The sequence below is a fragment of the Ahaetulla prasina genome, chromosome 3, assembly GCF_028640845.1.
Source record: "Ahaetulla prasina isolate Xishuangbanna chromosome 3, ASM2864084v1, whole genome shotgun sequence".
Classification (NCBI taxonomy): domain Eukaryota; kingdom Metazoa; phylum Chordata; class Lepidosauria; order Squamata; family Colubridae; genus Ahaetulla; species Ahaetulla prasina.
This window is the reverse complement of record NC_080541.1, coordinates 85,162,960-85,187,971: the sequence shown is the minus strand read 5'-3', so window position 1 is coordinate 85,187,971 and position 25,012 is coordinate 85,162,960. Positions and strand designations below refer to the sequence as shown.

General features: G+C 40.1%; 3 protein-coding genes across 4 annotated transcripts in view; all 3 read left to right on the top strand.

Annotated features, from left to right (window-relative positions):
- The first annotated feature begins 954 nt into the window (after window positions 1–954).
- On the top strand, window positions 955–6,283 carry LOC131194379 (leukocyte elastase inhibitor-like). 2 transcript variants are annotated; one of them, XM_058175283.1, is made up of 7 exons: window positions 955–1,090; window positions 1,234–1,418; window positions 1,949–2,086; window positions 2,742–2,859; window positions 4,028–4,170; window positions 4,696–4,863; window positions 5,537–6,283. In XM_058175283.1, exons 2-7 carry the CDS (start codon window positions 1,251–1,253, stop codon window positions 5,942–5,944), a joined length of 1,143 nt encoding a protein of 380 aa, XP_058031266.1. In that variant the 5' UTR covers window positions 955–1,090; window positions 1,234–1,250; the 3' UTR covers window positions 5,945–6,283. The 2 variants fall into 2 exon arrangements, with proteins under 2 accessions (XP_058031266.1, XP_058031265.1); XM_058175282.1 differs by having other exon boundaries at window positions 1,072–1,086.
- Window positions 1,010–25,012, top strand: part of LOC131194381 (leukocyte elastase inhibitor-like) — a 54,056-nt gene continuing 30,053 nt past the window's right edge. Inside the window, exon 1 of the mRNA XM_058175287.1 lies at window positions 1,010–1,086. The gene's annotated coding sequence lies outside the window, so the exon portion shown is untranslated. The remainder of the gene's footprint in view (window positions 1,087–25,012) is intronic.
- Window positions 13,523–24,086, top strand: LOC131194378 (leukocyte elastase inhibitor-like). The gene is made up of 7 exons (XM_058175281.1): window positions 13,523–13,825; window positions 13,968–14,152; window positions 14,648–14,785; window positions 15,441–15,558; window positions 21,707–21,849; window positions 22,378–22,545; window positions 23,326–24,086. Exons 2-7 carry the CDS (start codon window positions 13,985–13,987, stop codon window positions 23,734–23,736), a joined length of 1,146 nt encoding a protein of 381 aa, XP_058031264.1. The 5' UTR covers window positions 13,523–13,825; window positions 13,968–13,984; the 3' UTR covers window positions 23,737–24,086.

The following is a 25,012-nucleotide window of genomic DNA, read 5'->3' as shown; positions in this document are numbered from 1 at the left end:
GTTAGGTTTCTATTCAGGTGAAATGTATGATTTCTTGTAAAACAGGTGGTATTTTGCTAACACGTATACTCTGACGCTCGCTGATTGGTAACTTTCTATATGCTGCTTGCTTGCTTGCTGTAGTTACCCCTCCCTGTAAAAACTGCTTAATAAAAGGGGACACAACATCGCCCCGGGCCCTCCCCCTTTTCGTGCTCTCTCATCTTGAAAAACTTCTGGTGTGGTGTCTTTTATTCGACTTCTTTCGTCCTTGCGAGGACCCCCTAAATTGTCTTGGCGAGGGCTGAGACTCGTTCCTGCGGGAACCCAGGACAACATCAACAGGGAACCTTGGGTAACAAATACGTGTTGCAGACCAGCTGCGACATCTATCTTTTGCAGCTATGTTTTTGGTAGGTGGGGCTATAGATTCTTTTTGCATGAAGACAGATGCAAAGAATGAGTTAAGAAGCTCTGCTTTCTCTCTGCTGCCTGTTAACTTCCTTTGCTGTTTCCTTGATCTTTTTTCTTGTTATTTATAGGTTGAAAGAAAGTTTAATAATTATCTTTGACTTTTGTTTTAAAACTTTGTTCCTTCTGAGCCTTTGCTTTTCTGACTTGCTGACAAGACTACATATATTGGAGCCTTTAAGAGCAAGTTCCCTTCTGTAGGTTTCTCACCCCCGCCTGGCTTCTGCTGCTACTTTCGGTTTTCCTTCCCTCTCCCCCACCCCCGCTTCTCCCCCTCCTCTTCGCTTCTCCTTTCCCTTCCTTTCCGTTCAGTTCAGCGACCTTGTGCAGCTGTGGGGGGGTGTCTAAGTGCGTTTACTGGAGGCGTTGTGCTGATGTGAAGAAATAGATAGCAACCCCGCCCTTCCTCCTACTCTCGCTCCTCTGAAGCCTTCCAACTCTCCAAGCCTGCCTGGTTCAGATCTCTTCCCCTACCAGCCGGTGAAGGTCAGAGTCCCAAGGCGCTACCGCCTCGCCAGTTCCAGAGCCCCCCGCCCCCAGCGCTCCCTTCCTCGCAACGTCAAGACCCGGGATCTGTGCGGCTGTGGCTCTGTGAGCATCCAACCCACCTTCAGCATCGCCGCTGGTCTTCTCTCGGCAGGTAAGGGCGGCTCCCGCGGCCGTCACTTGTTGCCCTTTAAATCTTGCGCTTGCTCTCCGGTGATCGTTGCTCGGGATTGGTACTCTGATTTTTACAGGTGCGTCAGAAGTAATTTTCTTTCTTTGTTTCTGCTTGTATCCAAGCTTTTCCGTTCGTCACTATGGATAAACTGGCTGATGCAAACTCGCAGTTTGCTCTGGATCTTTTCCAAAAGTTGAAGGCAGACCACCCAACCGGCAACGTTTTCTTTTCTCCGCTCAGTTTATCGTCCGCCCTGGCCATGGTCGTCTTAGGGGCCCGGGGTAACACAGCCTCGCAACTCTTGAAGGTCAGCAGAGATTTTTCTGACATGTTAGCATAGCTGCTAGAGGAATTGTGGCCCTTATTTAAGGAGAGTTGTATTTTAAGTGCTGTATATTTGAAGGACTGTCTCTAGTACGGAGAAGTTATGTTTGGATTTAAGTGAGACGGAGAGTCGATACAGATTCTGTAACTGATATCCTAAGATAATTTTGAATAAAGCAGCTTTTTTTTCTCACTTCCCCAAGACACAATATATAGTAAACACATTCAGACTTTGGTAAATCCCCAATTTTCACACACACACACACACACACACACACACACACACACCCACCCATTGTGTGTTAATTAATCTTACTGTATGCACCTCGATTAAGATGAAATTTAAGTCTGCAAAGAGTGGTCCCTCCTACTCTTTGTTTATGTATGCTTTCTACCTGTGAGTGTGTAGATTTCTGAAATGTCTCCATTGTTCTTAGACAAAATTATTTTTGCACTAACCCTAATTTCACTTTTGTTATTGGTACTAAGTTAGGACTTATCTTTTCCATGCAGACACTTCATTTTGATGGTGTTGAAGACCTTCATTCAGTATTTCACGCGCTCAATGCTAAAATTAACCAGAGCAATGCACCTTATATTCTGAAACTTGCTAATAGATTGTATGGAGAAAAAACTTTCAACTTTTTGTCTGTAAGTAGATTGCTATATAATAAACATCAATCTGTGCCACCGGAATGGCTTTATAGATCAATTTCAAATTTTATTAGACTATGATATTCATCAATACAGTTATCCTTTGCTTTAAGTGAATCTTTAATCTCTCTTAATTAGGTCTGCTATGGTCAGTCCAGCCCAGAGATGATACAGTGAGATCCAATCACATCCAGTCATTCATTTTCTTACACCTAATGGACAGAATCTTGCCAAATGAAGGTTGTAGACACCTAACCTACTCTATCCTGAGAGATTCCAGGGTGTGGCTACCCTGAACCTCTTCCCCCATCCCCCTCCATTTTAGGACTGCACAGTCTCTTAATCTGGGTGTTTCTCTCTCTGGGAAAACTTGGTATTTTGCTAAAATTCCCCCACCTTACCCCTCACTGATTCTCCAGGTGGACATTCCATCACAGCTTTGCAATATGCAGTTTTACAGGTTCATTGTATCACTAATTGATTGAAAATGATTTTATTTATTTATTTGTTGGTTGATTATTACTTGTTTGTTTTTTCATTTATTTATTAAATGTAAATGCTTTCCTTCTTGCTATCCATAATAATTCTATTTATTTTATAATTTTATAATTTATTTTATCATTTGTGAATATTATATGTCTTATTTTGCTAGGATTTCCTGACGAGCACCCAGAATTTGTATGGAGCTGAATTATCCACAGTAGATTTCTCAAATGCTCCAGACAAGGCAAAAAAGGAAATTAACCAATGGGTTGAACAGCAGACTGAAGGTGAGATTTTTTTTAAAAAATAACAACTATAGTTTTATCTTTTCTTGGGTCTACCTCAGGTGTCAACTCATGTCATCATGGTGGTGTCACGTGACATATCTGGACTTTCCCCCACTTTGCTAAACCACATATGGGCGTGGCCAGGCGTGAAGCATCTGCCCACAGCCCATGGGTTTGACAGCCCTGGTCTGCATAATAGTCAAACCTTTACTTTCATTTTCCATAATGCTGCCATAAAATACCAATTTCAGGAATTGATAAAAGAGAAAACACAATAATAGTTTGCAGCAGTTAAACTTACAGAACTGTGGTTGTACAGTGGTTAATAATGGATCAAGTCAGCAGCCCGTAACTTGATAAAAGGTATTTTGGGTTTGCCTAACAAGTCTAGTGAAAAAGAAAGTTTGCGAATAACCCACAGATAATTACCGATTTGATTGCTTTGTCTTTATAGAAATGGCTAGTTTATACTATTATAGAAAAGTAAAAGTTGAGGTTCAATGTTAATGCTTTATTCTATTGCCTTTCTAGAAAGTCTCTGGAGCCTGGGAAAAGCAAAAAATGGGCTTACTGGTCCCACAGGAAGTCGGCAAACAGGCCGTTTCCGACCTCCAGAGGGCCTCCAGGGCAGTGGAGAAGGCAGTTTTCACCCTCCCCAGGCTCCTAGAAAGGCTCTGGAGCCTAGGGAGGGTGAAAAATGGGCCTAACGGGCCCACTGTGTCATCATGTGCCAAAAGTGGAGCGAGCACTGGGGAGTCTTGCGTGCATGTGGGGGAGGCACATAGAATTATGGGTGTGGGCAGACGCGCACGACCCCCATGCTCCCCCTGTTTTTTGGCACGTGCTGGCAAAAAGGTTAGCCATCACTGGTATAGTCTCCTGCTTGAGCAGGGGGTTGGAGTAAAAGACCTCCAGGATCCCTTCCAGCTCTATTCTGATTGATTGATTGATTGATTGATTGATTGATTGATTGATTGATTTGATTGATTCTGGAGATGTAGCACCTTAAGCACATGACAGAAATGGCCAGTGCCATTTACAGCATCTTTTGCTAATTCAGGATTTTTTTAAAGAAAAATATTTACAAGATAATTGCAGAGGGGAAATGTACATTTAAGAAGTGCATTCAGATTAATCTCATAATTAACAGTGAAATTTCTCCATCAAGGTAAAATCCCAGAGTTGTTACCTGAAGGATCCATCAATGAAATGACTAAATTGGTTTTGGTGAATGCTGTCTACTTTAAAGGCAGCTGGGCAAAGCCATTTAAAGAAAAAGATACTGAAGACAAGCCTTTTAGACTAAATAAGGTAAATGATTTTTTTTGTCTCTCTTCTGTAACAAAAAGCTTGTTGTTTAGGCAGGTGTAGCAAGAGCCACTCTCATGAAGCATCATCATAATCCTAACTTATCTGTAGTCAAGTTTTTGAAGCCTTATGTCAGTTCCTTTGACACTAATCACTAGTAACAAATCTCAACTTTCCCATAATTCCATTCTGAAATGTTTTTGGGAATTAGTGGGTAACTTGTCTATTTGCTCTAATACATGAAGGAAAACAATAAAGCAGTTTTTATTTATCTTTATACTATAAGTAGGTTTTTTTCCTGATTTTTTTTTTAAATTGGTTTAGATGTTCTGTTTATCCTTATCTGGAAATGCATTTCATTTAGCTTAATAGAGTTGTATAATTCCAAAAAACAGCTATATATTAATAAAGTTTTGCAAAGACTCACTTTCCAGAACTAGTTCTATCAATTTCAGCATATACATACAAAAGCTTTATTTCTTTGTTTTTTGATAAGCTCTTCACTGTAATATTCTTTAAATAATGCAGACAGAAAAGAAGAATGTGAAGATGATGTTTCTGAAAAAGATACTTCCTTATGGTTATATCCCTGAATGCAAGTGTCATGTGCTGGAACTGCCATACAAGGGAAAGGATCTTAGCATGATCATCCTTTTGCCTGACAGCATTGAGGATAATTCCACAGGCCTGGAACAGGTGATTCTATTGTTTCCTGCTAGTGCTAAAATTATTGTCCTAAACAAAATTATTCTAAATACGACATGGATACTTGATAGGATCACCCATACGCATAGACAAAGTTGTGGTTTATGTGATGCATTGAGTGGCTCCACAGTGAGGTTCTGAAGAGAGGCTGCCTTATCCTGGGCATCTCCAGAAAATCTTCAAGAGTTCTCTGCCTTTTTGTACCAGAAAAGAATTGAAAACAGATTAGATCTGGATTAGATTTAAATAGTTTCTTAAATAGTAAAGAGTAAGGTATCTATAAAATAAGTGCTTTTTATGTTACCTTTGGACAGGACAACCATAGTTTTGCCTGAAAATACTTTTTTAAAAATTATGTTTACTACTAATAATGTTTATGCTATAAACTCTGCATTAATTTTTTCCCATCTGAACATCTGTTAAAGCTGCAAATAGTTTAGCATGTGGCAGAAACCATCTTGCACTCAGTTCAATGCCATATTTTTATTGTCTGCCATAGAGAAAGACCATGTCTGGGGTAGAGAAATGTGCTCTCTGGTGTTGCAAATTCATTCATATTGAAGTCAGAGATGTTCTGTTTTTCAGCAAGGAGTTTCTCTGTGCTGAATGCAAATATTGTGGCACAGTGATACAAATGATTACTTCTCTCTCTTTGCCTTTTTAGCTGGAGAAGCAGCTTACTTTGGAAAAACTGCAAGAATGGACACAGCCAAAATATATGAAATCTGGCGCTGAAATCCATGTACATCTACCTAAATTTCAACTGGAAGAAAACTATGATCTTAACTCTTACTTTGCAGCATTGGGGCTAGTAGATGTGTTTGACAGTGGCAAGGCTGATCTGTCTGGAATGTCAGGAGCTCAGGATCTCCATGTGTCTAAAATTGTTCACAAGTCCTTTCTGGAAGTAAATGAAGTAGGCACTGAAGCAGCAGCAGCTACTGTTGTTACAGGTTTGGGTTGCTGTCTGCTCATGGGGAAGGATTTTAATGCTGATCATCCTTTCCTATTTTTTATCCGTCATAATCCAACAAACGCGATACTTTTCCTTGGTAGATTTGCTTCTCCATAAAGAGTATTATAAGTCATAAAACCAACTACATTTTTTGCAACTACATCGCAAAAAAGGCTTTAAGAGTTGTAAACTTAATCTTGCGTAGCTTCTTCTCCAAAAAACACTACGCTGCTAACCAGAGCATATAAAACATTTGCTAGACCAATTCTTGAATACAGCTCACAAGCGTGCCTACCATTCCTGTCCTATTGTTTCCTTTCGTTATAATCAATTAATATAGTTATTACATACTCATACTTATATGTATGGTTATATATTGTATAGTTATTGTATGCTTATGCTTATATATACTGTGTGACAAAATAAATAAATAAAAAATAAATAAAATAAAATAAACTTCCAGCCTCCTATAATGTACACATTTCTCTGCCTGCTTGAGAGAATTGCCATGAACGAATTGGGTTCCTCCAGATGTTTTCCATCTTTGATTTTCTTGAACTCCTGAGTCTGTTAACAGGTTTTATGTGACACCCCTGCTCTAAAGAGTAGCCATCTCTAATCTAGGATTTTCAGGTGTGTTTGATGGAATTCCTTAAATTTCCAACTGGCTAGGAATTCTGGGGATTGTAGTTTGAGCCCTTGGAAGCCATCAGGCAAAGGTATTTGTAAAACGAATAACACATGAATTACTGAAATAACGTTGGCCTTCATTCAATATAAATGTAAGACGGGTGAAATGCTCCCAGATCGGATGGGATCACGCGATCCAGTAGCGATGGCGGCTGCTGGTTCGGAGGACCGGTAGCAAAAATCCCTGGCCCCGCCTTCCCTGTCTCTGCTGAGCCGCACCATCTGCAGAGGTTTGTTTTTTTTACTTTTAAAAGCCGGTTTTGCTTCAGCCGAAACAGGCCTTTAAAAGTAAAAAACAGCAGAACCTTACTTGTACTCTTACTTGTAGAAAACATGTTTTCTACAAGTAAGAGTAGAGATTCTAAGGCACTTACCTGATTACTGATGAACACATGGCTTTTTTTCCAGCCCGAAAGCCCCAGTTTCACTTTCAGCCAGACAGAATCAATCACTCAGCTAATCTATTTCCTGGGTGATCAACTGGCTGGCTTTGCTGACTGAGGAACTCTGGGATTTGAAGTCCAAAATAAAATAAAATAAAATAAAATATTTGTGCAGCTTTCTGCCGTTTGGTGTGTTTGTGTAGTGTTTCACTCTAACTACACAAACACACAAAATCTCAGAAAGCTGTATGTGGCATATTGTATGTGTGTGTGTGTGTTAGTTGTGTGTGTGTAAAGTGTGAAAGTTGGTTTTTGAGCTTTTTGTGGCTGTGTGAAATGCAGCTGCTTTTACATTGTGTGTGAGTCAGTTGTGTTGTGTGTCTGTAAAGTGTGAAAGTTGGTTTTTGGTACCTTATTGTTTTTTAATACTTTATTATTTTTATTATTTATTGTTATTGGCCATGCCCACCAAGCCATCTGACCACCAAGCCACGCCCACCAATTAAGCCACGCCCACAGAACCGGTAGGGAAAATTTTTAGATTTCACCCCTGATGTAAGAGTCTTTGTCCTTGAAAATCACTGACAATATAGAATCCCAAAAGTGACTTTTTTGTTCATAAAAATGCAAAGCCATTTGGCACATGATCCTTCAGGCATTGATTTTATTGAAGGTTGGTATCAGATAAAGAAATTCTAATGTCAGTTTGAAGAGTTTATAAGACTAGCTGTGAATACGAACAAACACAAGCCTGTTCAAAGTACATCTTGGGGGTAAAGGAGGCAGTGTCAATATCCCTCCATGCTGGCTTGTTGGGGCAGCTTTCCCTCATGCAGCTCTCCCGCCACCCCATCCACATCTCCAGAGATCTGTCAAAGCAGAAGTTGGACTCGGAGGAAACTGCTTCCTACAAACTTTCTCCTCCATGCTTTCACACACAGCAATGTCGTCGTCCTCCACCTTCTATAGGGGCCCAGGGAAGGCTGTAGCGGGGGATCCGGAGATCTCCAGCAGAGGAAGGTGAGACAAGAGCGAACGCTAAAGCCTAATACTCCCGGAGAGTGGCACAGGCTGCCCAGAGCCCTGGACAGTGGAGGACAAATGTCCAGCCCAGTCCTTAAGCTCCCAGGGCACCAGGACTCTGCAGCCCAGCCCGGCTTCCCCAAGGGGGCGCCCAGCTGTGCTTACCTTCTGCTTGAGGCTGCTGCTGCTGCTGTGCTCACTCTCCTTGGCCAGGTTGCTCATAGTTGGTGTGGGATGACAAAATCCCTGGATCAGAAGCAGCCCATTCTCTTTCCATGTGAGGAGACCCAGCTTTGTAACTTAGGCATCCTCAGCAATAGGATGGGAAACCAACAGAAGGCCATGGGAGGGGGGAGGGGATGGCGAATAGGCAGCAGGGCTGCTGGTGGCCAAGTTCTAAGCCAGGAATTCCTTCAGACCCTCCCTCCCTCTCATTCCTTCCTTCCTTCCTTCTTTCCTTCCTTCCTTCCTTCCCTGCTTCTCATTCCCACCTACTTCCTTCCTTCACGCTCAGGGAGGGACAAGGGGAGGGGAAGAGATTGGCAGCGGCCATGGCTTTTCCACATGTGGTTGGTCCTGGTGAAAGGTAAGCACTTGCATGATGCAAAGCTGGGAGAGTGCTGATCTACAACTTGGTAGTGCCATCTGGGCTGGAATGGGTCAGCCTTAGATCCGTGGGGCTGTCCTGGAGCCAGTGAGGTGCTGTCCCTGCCACTTCAGGCCTATCCCCTGGGTGTGCGCATAGGAGGTGATGCACGTACAGGGGCAGGAGTCCTGGGTGAAAGAAAAGCGCTCCGAACACCCAGAGACCGGGACAGCGAATGCCCCTCCAGGGCAGCCCCACGGATCTAAGCCTGACTATGTTCCAGCCCGGATGGCTGCCACCAAGTTGTGATATTTCAGTTTTTCCTTCTGATAAATCTACAGACATTTCTAAAATTCTTTTTGCACTTTGTCATCACAGGGTACTGAATGTAGATTAATGAGGAAAAAATGAATCTAGAATTGGGCTGAAGCGTAACAAAATTGACAAAAGTGAAGGGGATCTGAATGTCTTCTTAAAGCACTGTAGATAATATTTATAATTGTAGTGAACATACACCCTTTATTATAAAGGATAGCAATCTTTTAGATTTATTTCATCATTTTGCTCTTGAATTTTTCTCTGTAAAACAAAGGTATAAAAATTATTACTAGAGGAAATTCAAAAGAATCAAAACAATTGGAACTTAGATAATAGGATGGAAGATATACAGGCAAAGGTAGTTAGGGCAGATGAAGAAAGAGTAATATTACAATATAGATTAATGGAATATGCTATAAGGGTGAGGGGGTTGAGGGAAAGTAGGAAGGAAAATTTAAAAGAGATTTTTACGCAAGCTTTTGCTCAGATAAAGGGTATGGAGCCAACAGAGTTTGAGATTAATATTGAAAGAATTTATCATGTTAATTCTTGGTGGGCAAGACAAAATAGATTACCGAGGGATGTGGTTATTTATTTTACAACTAAAAAGGTTAGGTATGAAATATTGCAAGCCTTTTATAAAAATAAATTTCAAATATTGGGACAAGATATAAAAATGATGAAAGAAATTCCTCCTAAAATGTTAAGAAAGAGAAGAGAATTTGCTTTTTTAGTGGAAGAGTTTAAGAAACATCAGATATATTTTAGATGGGAAGTTCCAATGGGTTTGTCAGTGAATTTTAGAGGTAGACAGTATTTTCTTAGTACAGTTATGAAAGCAAGACATTTCTATATTAATGTTTTAAAGAGTGGGAATCCTTTGTTGTTAGAAACTAAATTAACTGGTTTGGAGATGATGGAAAATAGAATAGGAGAGGGGGGAAATGTTTAAGATGTGAATATGATGATTATGATTAATTTCTAGAATTGATTTGTTTAGGATATAAATTATAGGATTTTTGTTATTTGTTATTTGTAAGGTATAAACCTATGGGATGATATTATTTAATTGTGAAGGATGGAAAGTAACATTTATGAATTTAGATAATGTTGGGGATGTAATGATGTTAATTGTTTACTGTTATATTGTGGATGTAACTAAAATGATTATTTGTTTTAATTGATACGTTTATAGACAGTAAAAGTTATGAAGTTGGGAATATTGTATCTGAGAGACTTTATTTGTAATGATATTTGACTGATGGAGTAATATTGGAAGATCGGACAATAAATGTTATGACAATTGAAGAAATATATAAGTGATGAAAATTTGAGCTCGAGAAGATGGACTGTAATTTAAGAAATGGACTTACAAAATTTGAAGGAATATACAAGTGGAGAAAATTTGAATTTGAGAAGATGGACTAATTTTAAAAATGGACTGTAAGAAGAAGTAATATGCGAAGTGAAAATTGTATTGATATTGTTCTTTTTCTTTTTTCTTTTTTTTATTATTCTTTCTTATCTCTTTATTCTTATTGTGAGGGGATTTTAAGAGAGGGGTGGGAGTTTATGTATATTTTGTATACTTTAGCTTGTGACTGTTGGTCATAATACCCGGTATTTGCTCTGGGAAGTCCGGGGGGAGGAAGGGGGGAAGAGGGGGAAGTGGGGGAAAGGGGGGGGAAATGATACATGGATTGGTTATTAATGTACAGTAATTTATTTATTTATTTATTTATTTAATCATATTTATATACCGCCCTATCTCCGAAGGACTCAGTGATGAAGATATGAAGATATGAAGATATGAAATTAAAATTTGAAATGATATTGGGGCTGCCCGACTGCCATTTCAGAAAGAAAGGGAGAGAGGAGTAGAAGGAGGGAGGAAAGTAGGTACGAAAGAGTTGAGAAGGAGGAGGGGAAATAGTAAAGTGAAGGAGATGAAAGAGGGGAAAGTAGTAGAGAGTAGAGACAGGTGGTAAAAAAAGGAAGTGGCAGTCGGGCAGGCCCGAATCAGCAATAAATAAAAATTAATGATTAATGATGGACAATAGACAATAAATATGATGTTGGAAAATGGAAATATTTTTTTTTATATATTAAAAAAAAATTATTACTATTTTTAATCCTTGTGAACTTCCTTCAGATTTGCCACTTTTTTCTGTTTGTCCTTTTATTTTTTCCAAGAAATAAAGTGATTACTCTATCTACATTCCATTTCTCTGGCAGGTGGTTGAGAAACAACCAAAATTTTCTGAAAATATACTGGGGGTGGCGTATAAGAGAATAACAGAATTGGAAGGGACCTTGTAGATCATCTAGTCCAACCCCCCACCCAAGCAGGAGACCCTACACCCTTTCTGACAGATGGCAATCCAGTCTGTTCTTGAAAGCTTCCAGTGGTGAGGCTTCCACAACTTCTGAAGGCAAACTGTTTCATTGGTTGATTGTTCTCACTGTCAGAAAATTTCTTCTTATTTCTAGGTTGAATCTCTCTTTCATTGGTTTCCACCCATTATTCCTTGTCTGGCCTTTGGATGCTTTGGAAAATAAGTTGACCCCCTCCTCTCTATGACAGCCCCTCAAATATTGGAACATGCTATTATATCTCCCCTGGTCCTTCTCTTCATTAGATTAGCCATGCCAAGTACTTGCAACCGTTCATTGTATGTTTTAGCCTCCAGTCCCCTAATCATCTTTGTTGCTCTTCTCTGAACTCTTTCTAGAGTTTCAACATTTTATTATAGTGTGATGACCAAAAGTGGATTCAGTATTCTAGGTGTGGTCTTGCTAAGGCTTTATAGAGTGGTATTAGTACCTCACTTTATCTTGATTGATCCCTCTGTTAATGCAATCCTAAATTACTTTGGATTTTTGTCTGCAACAGTGCAGACACTGTTGGCTCATATATAAGTGGTTGTCCAGTAAGACTCCAAATTCCCTCTCACAGTTACTGGCATTAAGCCTGGTTTCTCTCAATGTGTACATTCAGTTTCTCTTGCCAAGTATAAGACTTTACTTTTCTCTACATTGAATTTCATTTTGTTAGTTAGGGCCCAGTGTTTAAATCTGTTAAGATCCATCTGGATCTTAAGCCTATCATCTAGGACAATGGTCACTAACCGGTGGATGTGACTTAATGAAATGTGTAAGTAAATATTAGGAAATGAATAAAAATTATGAAAAAAGAACATTCGGGCATTTAAGTAAGAAAAATGTATTTGAATACATTGAATTGTATAAGATATGATATGGCCAATACTCTGTTCATAAATCATGTATGTGTATAGAGGGGAAACTAAAAAATCAATAAAAACTTGTTCTAAAAAAATGCAAGTAGCGCTTCGCGCCAGGCACTTTCTCTTGGGCCTCCCATCTGGAGGCCTCACAGAAGCAGACAGGTAGGCCCAAAAAGCAACTGAGCCTCTCCCCCCCTCCAGTGGCCTGTGGGATTTAAAATTATGAATTTGGTGGTCTCTGAGGTCCAAAAGGTAAGAGACCTCTGATCTAGGGTCTTGGCTATTCCTGCCAACTTAGTGTCATCCGCAGTTTTGATAAGTCCCCCTTCTATTCCCTCATCTAAATAGTTTATGAAGATATTGAAGAGTATTGGGCCTAAGATGGAACCTTCTTGTACCCCACTGCTTACTTCCCTCCATGTAGATGTAGTACCCTTAAGGACTATGCGTTGAGGATGATTTGACAGCCAGTTACAAATCCATCTGATGGTGATGCTAACTATCTCACTTTTTTCTAGCCTACCAAGCCTACCATTCTACCTTGTTGAATGCCATGCTGAAGTCTATGTCCACAGCATTTCTCTGATCTACTAATTTTGTCATTATGTCAAAGAATGAAATAAGATTGGTTTGGCTTGATTTGTTTTTAACAAACCTGTGCTGACTTATAGTTATTACTTTACTCATTTCTAGACGTTCGCAGATGTTTTTTGATTATTATTTTCCAGTAACTTCCTGTGTATTGATGCTAGGGTGATTAGTCTGTAGTTTCCTTGGTCTCCTTTTTCCCCTTTTTTGAAGATGGGAACCACATCAGCTCTATTCCAGTCCTTTGGGAGTTCCCTGATGCTCCAGGATTTTTGAAAGATATGGTACAGTGGTTCTGATATGACATCTGCCAGCTCCTTTAGAACTCTAGGATTTAATCCTTCAGGTCCCAGTGAGTTATATTCATCAACATCAGACAGGTGTTCTCTAACCATATTTTTGTGTGCTTGTTTAAACTTTTATTTCTAGTCTATCTTTTGCAGCTATGTTTTTGGTAGGTGGGGCTATAGATTCTTTTTGCATGAAGACAGATGCAAAGAATGAGTTAAGAAGCTCTGCTTTCTCTCTGCTGCCTGTTAAATTCCTTTGCTGTTTCCTTGATCTTTTTTCTTGTTATTTATAGGTTGAAAGAAACTTTAATAATTATCTTTGACTTTTGTTTCAAAACTTTGTTCCTTCTGACCCTTTGCTTTTCTGACTTGCTGACAAGACTATTGGAGCCTTTAAGAGCAAGTTCTCTTCTGTAGGTTTCTCACCCCCGCCTGGCTTCTGCTGCTACTTTCGGTTTTCCTTCCCTCTCCCTCTCCCCCACCCCCGCTTTTCCCCCTTCCCCGCTCCTCTTCGCTTCTCCTCTCCCTTCCCTCCTTTTCGGTTCAGCGAGTTTATGCAACGGGGGCGGTGGGGGCGGTCTAAGTGCGTTTACTGGAGGCATTGTGCTGATGTGAAGAAATAGATAGCAACCCCGCCCTTCCTCCTACTCTCGCTCCTCTGAAGCCTTCCAACTCTCCAAGCCTGCCTGGTTCAGATCTCTTCCCCTACCAGCCGGTGAAGGTCAGAGTCCCAAGGCGCTACCGCCTCGCTAGTTCCAGAGCCCCCCGCCCCCAGCGCTCTCTTCCTCGCAACGTCAAGACCCGGGATCTGTGCGGTTGTGGCTCTGTGCGCATCCAACCCACCTTCACCATCGCCGCTGGTCTTCTCTCGGCAGGTAAGGGCGGCTCCCGCGGCCGTCACTTGTTGCCCTTTAAAGCTTGCGCTTGCTTTCCGGTGGTCGTTGCTCGGGATTGGTGCTCTGATTTTAAAGGGGCGTCAGAAGTAATTTTCTTTCTTTGTTTCTGCTTGTATCCAAGCTTTTCCGTTCGTCACTATGGATAAACTGGCTAATGCAAACTCGCAGTTTGCTCTGGATCTTTTCCAAAAGTTGAAGGAAGCCCACCCAACCGGCAACGTTTTCTTTTCTCCGCTCAGTTTATCGTCCGCCCTGGCCATGGTCGTCTTAGGGGCCCGGGGTAACACAGCCTCGCAACTCTTGAAGGTCAGCAGAGATTTTTCTGACATGTTAGCATAGCTGCTAGAGGAATTGTGGCCCTTATTTAAGGAGAGTTGTATTTTAAGTGCTGTATATTTGAAGGACTGTCTCTAGTACGGAGAAGTTATGTTTGGATTTAAGTGAGACGGAGAGTCGATACAGATTCTGTAACTGATATCCTAAGATAATTTTGAATAAAGCAACTTTTTTTCTCACTTCCCCAAGACACAATATATAGTAAACACATTCAGACTTTGGTAAATCCCCAATTTTCACACACACACACCCATCGTATTAATCTTACTGTATGCGCCTCGATTAAGATGAAATTTAAGTCTGCAAAGAGTGGTCCCTCCTACTCTTTGTTTATGTATGCTTTCTACCTGTGAGTGTGTAGATTTCTGAAATGTCTCCATTGTTCTTAGACAAAATTATTTTTGCACTAACCCTAATTTCACTTTTGTTATTGGTACTAAGTTAGGACTTATCTTTTCCATGCAGACACTTCATTTTGATGGTGTTGAAGACCTTCATTCAGTATTTCACACGCTCAATGCTAAAATTAACCAGAGCAATGCACCTTATATTCTGAAACTTGCTAATAGATTGTATGGAGAAAAAACTTTCAACTTTTTGTCTGTAAGTAGATTGCTATATAATAAACATCAATATGTGCCACCGGAATGGCTTTATAGATCAATTTCAAATTTTATTAGACTATAATATTCATCAATACAGTTATTCTTTGCTTTAAGTGAATCTTTAATCTCTCTTAATTAGGTCTGCTATGGTCAGTCCAGCCCAGAGATGATACAGTGAGATCCAATCACATCCAGTTATTCATTTTCTTATACCTAATGGACAGAATCTTGCCAAATGAAGGTTGTAGACACCTAACCTACTCTATCCTGAGAGATTCCAGGGTGTGGCTACCCTGAACCTCTTCCCCCACCCCCCTCCATTTTAGGACTGCACAGTCTCTTAATCTGGGTGTTTCTCTCTCTGGGAAAACTTGGTATTTTGCTAAAATTCCCCCACCTTACCCCTCATTGATTCTCCAGGTGGACATTCCATCACAGCTTTGCAATATGCAGTTTTACAGGTTCATTGTATCACTAATTGATTGAAAATGATTTTATTTATTTATTTGTTGGTTGATTATTACTTGTTTGTTTTTTCATTTATTTATTAAATGTAAATGCTTTCCTTCTTGCTATCCATAATAATTCTATTTATTTTATAATTTTATAATTTATTTTATCATTTGTGAATATTATATGTCTTATTTTTCTAGGATTTCTTGACGAGCACCCAGAATTTGTATGGAGCTGAATTATCCACAGTAGATTTCTCAAATGCTCCAGACAAGGCAAAAAAGGAAATTAACCAATGGGTTGAACAGCAGACTGAAGGTGAGATTTTTTTAAAAAAATAACAATTATAGTTTTATCTTTTCTTGGGTCTACCTCAGGGGTGTCAAACTCATGTCATCATGGTGGTGTCACGTGACATATCTGGACTTCCCCCCCCCACTTTGCTAAACCACATATGGGCGTGGCCAGAGCGTGAAGCATGTGGCCACAGGCCATGGGTTTGACAGTCCTGGTCTGCATAATAGTCAAACCTTTATTTTTATTTTCCATAATGCTGCCATAAAATACCAATTTCGGGAATTGATAAAAGAGAAAACACAATAATAGTTTGCAGCAGTTAAACTTACAGAACTGTGGTTGTACAGTTAATAAAGGATCCAGTCAGCAGCCCATAACTTGATAAAAGGTATTTTGGGTTTGCATAACAAGTCTGATGAAAAAGAAAGTTTGAGAATAACCCACAGATAATTACTGATTAGATTGATTTGTCTTTATAGAAATGGCTAGTTCATACTATTATAGAAAAGTAAAAGTTGAGGTTCAATGTTAATGCTTTATTCTATTGCAATAGAGGGAACTGGAAGTCAGAGCCTTTATTTCTTTTCTATCCTCTCTTTCTCATTTCTTCACTACCCCTCTGTGTACCCTTTCCCTGAAAATAAGACCTATACCAAAAATAAGCCCTAGCATGTTTTTTGTACGTGCATGCCTAAACCCTGCCCCAAAATAAGCCTTACTTAAGAGCCTGCACAGCTGCCCACCTGCCCATTCTGTCTGGTTGGGGGCCCTGAGGTAAACCAATGCAAGGAACATGGGGCAGCTGCACCTGCCTCATCTCAGGAGTGGCACCAGTTGTTCTGTCCCCCTCCCCACTTTACAGAGCAAACGCAAAGACGCATGTCTCACAGTCCTTTTTATTAGCTACAGACCTGATTTTCTTCAGTTGAGGAAATACTTGGCAGCGACCATGCAAAGGCCTGCCAAGTTCTGAGTCTGTTATCTTGTGTCCAAGATCCATTGCCAAATGCTCACTGACAAAGTCCTTTAACCCTCAAGCAACCGAGCTGTAGTGCACCCTTGGTAGCTTTTTTGTCCGTCACAAGGGCCACATGGCAGTTCCACCCACTTTTATACCCTGTGGGGTTTGGCTCAGTGACTTAGCAATCTCTGAGCCTGCCACATCTCTTCCTCTGCTGCGCACGCCTATCTTTTCATCACTGCCTTGGATCAATCCAGGATTGATCATCAGCAGCTGGGTCTTGAGGTGTTGCCAGGGAGGAGGGTCCTGGAGAGGGAGGCCTTGCTGGCTCCTCTCCCTCACTCCCTGAGTCACTCTCCTCCATGAGAACAGGCTCGGGGGCCGGAGTCACAACACCAGTGCATTCTTCAGCCTCCTGCTCTGTTGCAGCCACGAGCAAGCAGAAAAAGTGGGCCGGCAGCCACACGGGTTTCTGCTGGATGGAGCTGCTGGTGCTGTGGCCATGAGGCAAGGTAGGTGTTGGGGCATCGGTGGCCTGGCTGCGAGGGCCCTGAGGTAAGCCGATGCAAGGCGCATAGGGCAGCTTTATCCCTCCTGTCTTGCGGCAGTGGCACTGATATACTCCACGCCTCCTGCCCCACTGTGAGCAATCAGAAATAGTGGGCCTCTTACACATCAAAAAAAAGACACCCCCTGAAAATCAGTCCTAGTGCTTATTTAGGGACGCAGTCTTATTTTGGGAAAACACTACTATTTGCTTTTGTATTTTTGTATTCTATTCTGTAAGGAAGTTGTAATCTGCCCTCTTCTTAAGAAACCATCACTGGATTCCATCCTGCTGGGTAATTTCTGACCTGTCTCCCAATCTTCCCTTTTTGGGGAAAGTTATTGAGAAGGTGGTTGCATAGCAGCTTCAGAGGTTTCTGGATCAAATGGATTATCTAGACCCCCTCCAGTCAGGATTCAGGGCTCAATTTGGGACAGAAATGGCATTGGTCACACTTTTGGATGATCTCTGGTGGGAGAGATGGGGGTAGTGCATCCATCTTGCTCTACTTAATCTCTCAGCTGCTTTTGATACCATCAACCATCATATTCCCCTGGAGTGGCTTTGGGGGATGGGAGTGGGAGGCCTTGTGCTATTCTGGTTCACTTCTTTCCTCTGTGGCCGCTCTCAGTCAGTGGTTTTTTGAGGGGGAATTTTTTTTATTTTTTACACACAGACAACAACATACAATGTATCTTTTCTGAACAAATATCAGCCAGGTACATGATTACTTCCAGTTCATTTTTTTCCAACACCTCTTATATGCTTTTATCAATATATTTTCTTTTCCCCCTTTTTTTTATTTCCCTATTTGCATTTCTCTTAAAAATTCTACTCTAACCCTCCATTCCCAATTTTAATCTTTAGTCGAATCTATTCCTCCCCTACTTTTTTCTTTTCCCGTTTATGTTAAAACCCTATATTCCCATTTACTAATTTCTTTCTTTTCAATCTCCATAGCATCAGCATCAATCATCTCTTTACATTTCAGTGAACATTTTAAAATTGTTATTCATAACCTTATAAAGAAAATAAAAAACAAGCAGGCATTTCCATCATTTCAAAGAGTCTAGTATTTATATATTCCCATCTCATTAATATTTGAACCTTAATTTATTTCAATTCCCTTTTTTCCTTCAATCTTAAAATTCCTTGCTTTCTTTGCTTGTCCTATATTTCTCTCCATTCTCCTTTTTTCCTCTTCCCCCATTTTTTGTTTCTCTCTATTGGTAGTCCTTTGACTTTGTATTTTATCCCTTCCCTTTTTTCTTCCCTTCTTCCTTCCTTCCCACCTTGTTATTTTTCCACCTTCTTGTTTTCAATATTTTTTCATTTACTTTCATCAGCTTTTTGTGCTATTTCCTTTTCTTTTCCCCCTTTTTTTTATTTCCCTATTTGCATTTCTCTTAAAAATTCTACTCTAACCCTCCATTCCCAATTTTAATCTTTAGTCGAATCTGTCCCTCCCCTACTTTTTTCTTTTCCCGTTTATGTTAAAACCCTATATTCCCATTTACTAATTTCTTTCTTTTCAATCTCCATAGCATCAGCATCAATCATCTCTTTACATTTCAGTGAGCATTTTAAAATTGTTATTCATAACCTTATAAAGAAAATAAAAAACAAGCAGGCATTTCCATCATTTCAAAGAGTCTAGTATTTATATATTCCCATCTCATTAATATTTGAACCTTAATTTATTTCAATTCCCTTTTTTCCTTCAATCTTAAAATTCCTTGCTTTCTTTGCTTGTCCTATATTTCTCTCCATTCTCCTTTTTTCCTCTTCCCCCATTTTTTGTTTCTCTCTATTGGTAGTCCTTTGACTTTGTATTTTCTCCCTTCCCTTTTTTCTTCCCTTCGTCCTTCCTTCCCACCTTGTTATTTTTCCCCCTTCTTGTTTTCAATATTTTTTCATTTACTTTCATCAGCTTTTTTGTGCTATTTCCCTTTTTATTTTCCCCCTTTCCAACGATTCTTTCGTCTCTCCCCTTAAACTGTTTTAAAATTACATAATCACTTAATAATTCATCATCAGTATTTTTTTCTTCCTCTTCCAACGCCCTTTCTTGCTTCATAGATTCTTTGTTTGCTGTCAGTTCTGGAGCAGCTGTTTCTTCTGGATCCTGTTTTCCATTCGGTCTTGTGATTATTTCTTTTATTTCTTGCTTAAAAGTCATATGCATCTTTTTCATCATTTCAATTATTCTCTGTGCCATTTTTTAGAGTTGTAGTTCTTATTCTTATCACAGTCAAACAGTTTATTGACAAAATCCTCCCTTTCGGTTCACACCAGCCCTATCACTGCCGTAGAAAAATTTTCCACAATAACTGTTAGTTCATGTAATTTTCTCTTCCGCATGTGGGTGTCACTTTAAAATCCACAATTAGCGAAGGTATCCATTTTGTTTCCTTTACTTAGAGCCGTGCCTTGTTTTGCTTTAACTTTTTATTTTTTCCAATTAGTCCCGTTTAAAATCCATATCCAAATTTACTTAGTTCCAATTTGTAGAGGAAAAAGAAAACCAGAGGTATTCCACCACGTTGCGGTTTTAAATCCTCTGGTTTTTTCCTTTTTTCCTTTTTGTAAACTATAACCAGTTTTAAAAGTTTCCAAATTGTCCAAATTTCCGGCTTTAATTAGGGGTTCCGTTTTTTTCTTTTTTGTTTGAGGGGCCTCTACCTCAATTTTAAAAATCAAATTTCTCTCAGGTCTTTCGGTACTGCTTCCGTTTCTTTTGTTTTGCTATGCTCACAGTCCTTTTTAATTTAGCTGCTATTCCACCGCCAATTTTTTTTTTTTGCAAATGTGAAGTTTAGTGACATTTATAAAGTGCATTTTGCCCTATTTTATGACTTTTCTTGCCACAGTTGTTAAGTGAATTACTGCACTTATTAAATTAGTAACATAGTTGTTAAGTGAATCTGGCTTCCCCATTGACTTTGCCTATCAAAAGGTGATCACATCACCCCGAGACACTGCAACCGTCATAAATATGAGTCAGTTGCCAAGCATCTGAATTTTGATCATGTGACCATGGGGATGCTGTAACAGCTGTAAGTGTGAAAAATGGTCATAAGTCACTTTTTCAGTGATGTTGTAATTTCAAATGGTCACTAAACGAACTTTTATAAGTCGAGGTCTACATGTACTTAGAAAGTCGCCATTTCATATTAATGGATCTTCTTAATTCAACTCACATTCTTTAATTTACTAAATGTATATGCCGTTTATCTCACTGTTGCAGCAACTTTGAGGATCTGCTAAAACGATTTAAAAAAAGGAAACACAATACAAACTAATTAAAATTTAGAAAGAATAAATAGACCAACAAGCAATAAGACAGGAGACAGGAGGATGGGGATCTACTCTCTTTCCCATCAGCCACACCCACCATAGAACCTTCCTGTCAGGGCTCCAGACCAGAAAACAGTCAGATTTTAAGATTCTTCCAGAAGGCCAGGAGTGTTTGGGCTGATGTTACCTCAGCAAGTGAATATTAAAAACACTGAATGTTTTGACTAATATTTTTATTAAAAAGAGGATTTTACTGTAAATTGGGTGATTTTAGGTTTGGCTAGTCTAGAGAAAAGAAGGACTAGGGGTGACATAATAGCACTATTCCAGTATTTTGAGAGGTTACCACAAAGAGGAGGGAGTCAACATATTTACAAAGCACCTGTAGGCAGGACAAGAAACAATGGAAGGAAACTAATCCAGGAGAGAAGCAATCTGGAACTAAGGAGAAACTTCTTGACAGTGTGGACAATTAACCAGTGGAAAAGCTTCCCTTCAGAAGTTGTAGCTGCTTCATCACTGGAGGTTTTTAAGAAGAGACTAGACGGTCAGTTGTCTGAAATGGTATAAGGCCATGATGGCGAACCTATGGCATGCATGCCACAGGGGGCATGTGGAGCCATATCAGCGGGCATGTGAGCTCAGCTGATTTTTGGGCCTTCTGGGCCCACAGGAAATCAGGAAACAGGCTGTTTCCGGCCTCCGGGAGGGGGTGGGGAAGGCCTCTTTTTCGCTCTCCCAGGCTCCAGAGCCTTTCTAGGCCTTTCTGGAAAGGCTCTGGAGCCTGTGGAAAGCAAGTTTCCAGCTTCCAGAAGGTCCGTGGGGTGGTGAGGAAGGCCATTTCCCTCCCCAGGCTCCTAGAAAGGCTCTGGAGCCTGGGGAGGGCGAAAAATGGGCCTACCGAACCCACCGTGTCATCACGTGCCAAAAGCGGGGGGAGAGCTGGGGAGTCACACGCACATGCATGGAGTGGGGGCACATAGAATTATGGGTGTGGGCAGACGCGCATGCGACCTCTCCCATGCTCCCCCGTTTTTTGGCACGTGCTGGCAAAAAGGTTAGCCATCACTGGTATAGGGTCTCCTGCTTGAGCAGGGGGTTGGAGTAAAAGACCTCCAGGATCCCTTCCAGCGCTGCTCTGATTGATTGATTGATTGATTGATTGATTGATTGATTGATTGATTCTGGAGGTGTGTCACCTTAAGCACATGACAGAAATGGCCAGTGCCATTTACAGCATCTTTTACTAATTCAGGATTTTTTTAAAAGAAAAATAATTACAAGATAAATGCAAAGGGAAAATGTACATTTAAGAAGTACATTTAGATTAATTTCATAATTAACAGTGAAATTTCTCCATCAAGGTAAAATCCCAGAGTTGTTATCCGAAGGCTCCATCAATGAAATGACTAAATTGGTTTTGGTGAATGCTGTCTACTTTAAAGGCAGCTGGGCAAAGCCATTTAAAGAAAAAGATACTAAAGACAAGCCTTTTAGACTAAATAAGGTAAATGATTTTTTTGTCTCTGTTCTGTAACAACAGCTTGTTGTTTAGGCAGGTGTAACAAGAGCCACTCTCATGAAGCATCATCATAATCCTAACTTATCTGTAGTCAGGTTTTTGAAGCCTTATGTCAGTTCCTTTGACACTAATCACTAGTTACAAATCTCAACTTTCCCATAATTCCATTCTGAAATGTTTTTGGGAATTAGTGGTAATTGTCTATTTGCTCTAATACATGAAGGAAAACAATAAAGCAGTTTTTATTTATTTTTATATTATAGGTAGGTTTTTTCCCTTGGTTTACCATACTTTTTAAATTGGTTTAGATGTTCTGTTTATCCTTAACCTGAAAATGAATTTTGTTTAGCTTAATAGAGTTGTATGATTCCAAAGAACAGCTCTATATTAATATAGTTTTGCAAAGTTTCACTTCCCAGAACTAGTTCTATCAGTTTCAGCATGTACATACAGAACCTTTATTTCTTTGTTGTTTGATAAGCTCCTCACTGTAATATTCTTAAAATAATGCAGACAGAAAACAAGAATGTGAAGATGATGTCTATGAGAGAGAAACTTCCTTTTCGTTATATCCCTGAATGCAAGTGTCGTGTGCTGGAACTGCCATACAAGGGAAAGGATCTTAGCATGATCATCCTTTTGCCTGACAGCATTGAGGATAATTCCACAGGCCTGGAACAGGTGATTCTATTGTTTCCTGCTATTGCTATAAAATTATTGTCCTAAACAAAATTATTCTAAATACATCATGGATGCTTGGTAGGAAAATCTCTGCCCTTTTGTACCAGACACTATGAATGCCTAATCATCTCGGGCGAAAGAGTTGAAAATAGATTAGATCTGGATTAGATTTAAATAGTTTCTTATTTATTTATTTATTTATTTATTTATTTATTTATTGCATTTGTATACCGCCCTTCTCCCGAAGGACTCAGGGCGGTTAACAGCCAATTTAAAATACAATAAATATACAATAAAAACAAAACTAAAAATTTATATAAATAGTGGCCAAATTTAAAACTAAGTACTATAAATAGTACTTAGTACTCTTAAATAGTAAAACAGTAAGGTATCTATAAAATAAATACTTTTTATGTTACGTTTGGACAGGACAACCATAGTTTTGCCTGAAAATATTTTTTTAAAAATTATGTTTACTACTAATAATGTTCATGCTATAAAGTCTGCATTAATTTTTTCCCATCTGAACATCTGTTAAAGCTGCAAATAGTTTAGCATGTGGCAGAAACCATCTTGCACTCAGTTCACTGCCATATTTTTATTGTCTCCCATAGAGAAAGACCATGTCTGGGGTAGAGAAATGTGCTCTCTGGTGTTGCAAATTCATTCATATTGAAGTCAGAAATGTTCTGTTTTTCAGCAAGGAGTTTCTCTGTGCTGAAATGCAAATATTGTGGCACAGTGATGCAAATGATTACTTCTCTTTCTTTGCCTTTTTAGCTGGAGAAGCAGCTCACTTTGGAAAAACTGCAAGAATGGACACAGCCAAAATATATGAAATCTGGCGCTGAAATCCATGTACATCTACCTAAATTTCAACTGGAAGAAAACTATGATCTTAACTCTTACTTTGCAGCATTGGGGCTAGTAGATGTGTTTGACAGTGGCAAGGCTGATTTGTCTGGAATGTCAGGATCTCAGGATCTCAATGTGTCTAAAATTGTTCACAAGTCCTTTCTGGAAGTAAATGAAGCGGGCACTGAAGCAGCAGCAGCTACTGGTCTTGTAGCTTCGGGTTGCTGTCTGCTCATGGAGGAGGAGGATTTTAATGCTGACCATCCTTTTCTATTTTTTATCCGTCATAATCCAACAAACGCGATACTTTTCCTTGGTAGATTTGCTTCCCCATAAAGAGTATCATAAATCATAAAACCAACTTCCAGGCTCCTATAATATACACGTTTCTCTGCCTGCTTGGGAGAATGTCCATGAACAAGTTGGGTTCCTCCAAATGTTTTCAATCTTCGATTTTCTTGAACTCCTGAGTCTGTTAACAGGTTTTATGTGACACCCATGCTCTAAAGGGTAGCCATCTCTAATCTAGGACATTCAGGTGTGTTTGACTGGAATTCCTTAAATTTCCAACTAGCTAGGAATTCTGGAGATTGTAGTTTGAGCCCTTGGAAACCATCAGGCAAAGGTATTTGTAAAACGAATAACACATGAATTACTGGAATAAAGTTGGCCTTCATTCAATATAATGTCTTTGTCCTTGAAAATCATTGATAATATAGAATCCAGAAAGTGACTTCTTTTTTGTTCATAAAAATGCAAAGCCATTTGGCACATGATCCTTCAGGCATTGATTTTATTGAAGGTTGGTATCAGATAAAGAAATTCTAATGTCAGTTTGAAGAATTTGAAAGACTAGCTGTGAATACGAACAAACACAAGTAGGAGTCCCTGTTCAAATTACATCTTGGGGGTAAAGGAGGCAGTGTCAATATCCCTCCATGCTGGCTTGTTGGGGCAGCTTTCCCTCATGCAGCTCTCCCGCCACCCCATCCACATCTCCGAAAATCTGTCAAAGCAGAAGTTGGACTCGGAGGAAACTGCTTCCTACAAACTTTCTCCTCCATGCTTTCACACACAGCAATGTCGTCGTCCTCCACCTTCTATAGGGGCCCAGGCAAGGCTGGAACGGGGGATTCAGAGATCTCCAGCAGAGGAAGGTGACACAAGAGCGAACGCTAAAGCCTAATACTCCCGGACAGTGGCACAGGCTGCCCAGAGCCCTGGGCAGTGGAGGGCAAATGCCCAGCCCAGCCCAGTCCTTAAGCTCCCAGGGCACAAGGACTCTGCAGCCCAGCCCGGCTTCCCCAAGGGGGCGCCCAGCTGTGCTTACCTTCTGCTTGAGGCTGCTGCTGCTGCTGCTGCTGTGCTCACTCTCCTTGGCCAGGTTGCTCATAGTTGGTGTGGGATGACAAAATCCCTGGATCAGAAGCAGCCCATTCCCTCTCCATGTGAGGAGACCCAGCTTTGTAACTTAGGCATCCTCAGCAATAGGATGGGAAACCAACAGAAGGCCATGGGGAGGGAGCAGGGGATGGTGAATAGGCAGCAGGGCTGCTGGTGGCCAAGTTCTAAGCCAGGAATTCCTTCAGACCCTCCCTCTCATTCCTTCCTT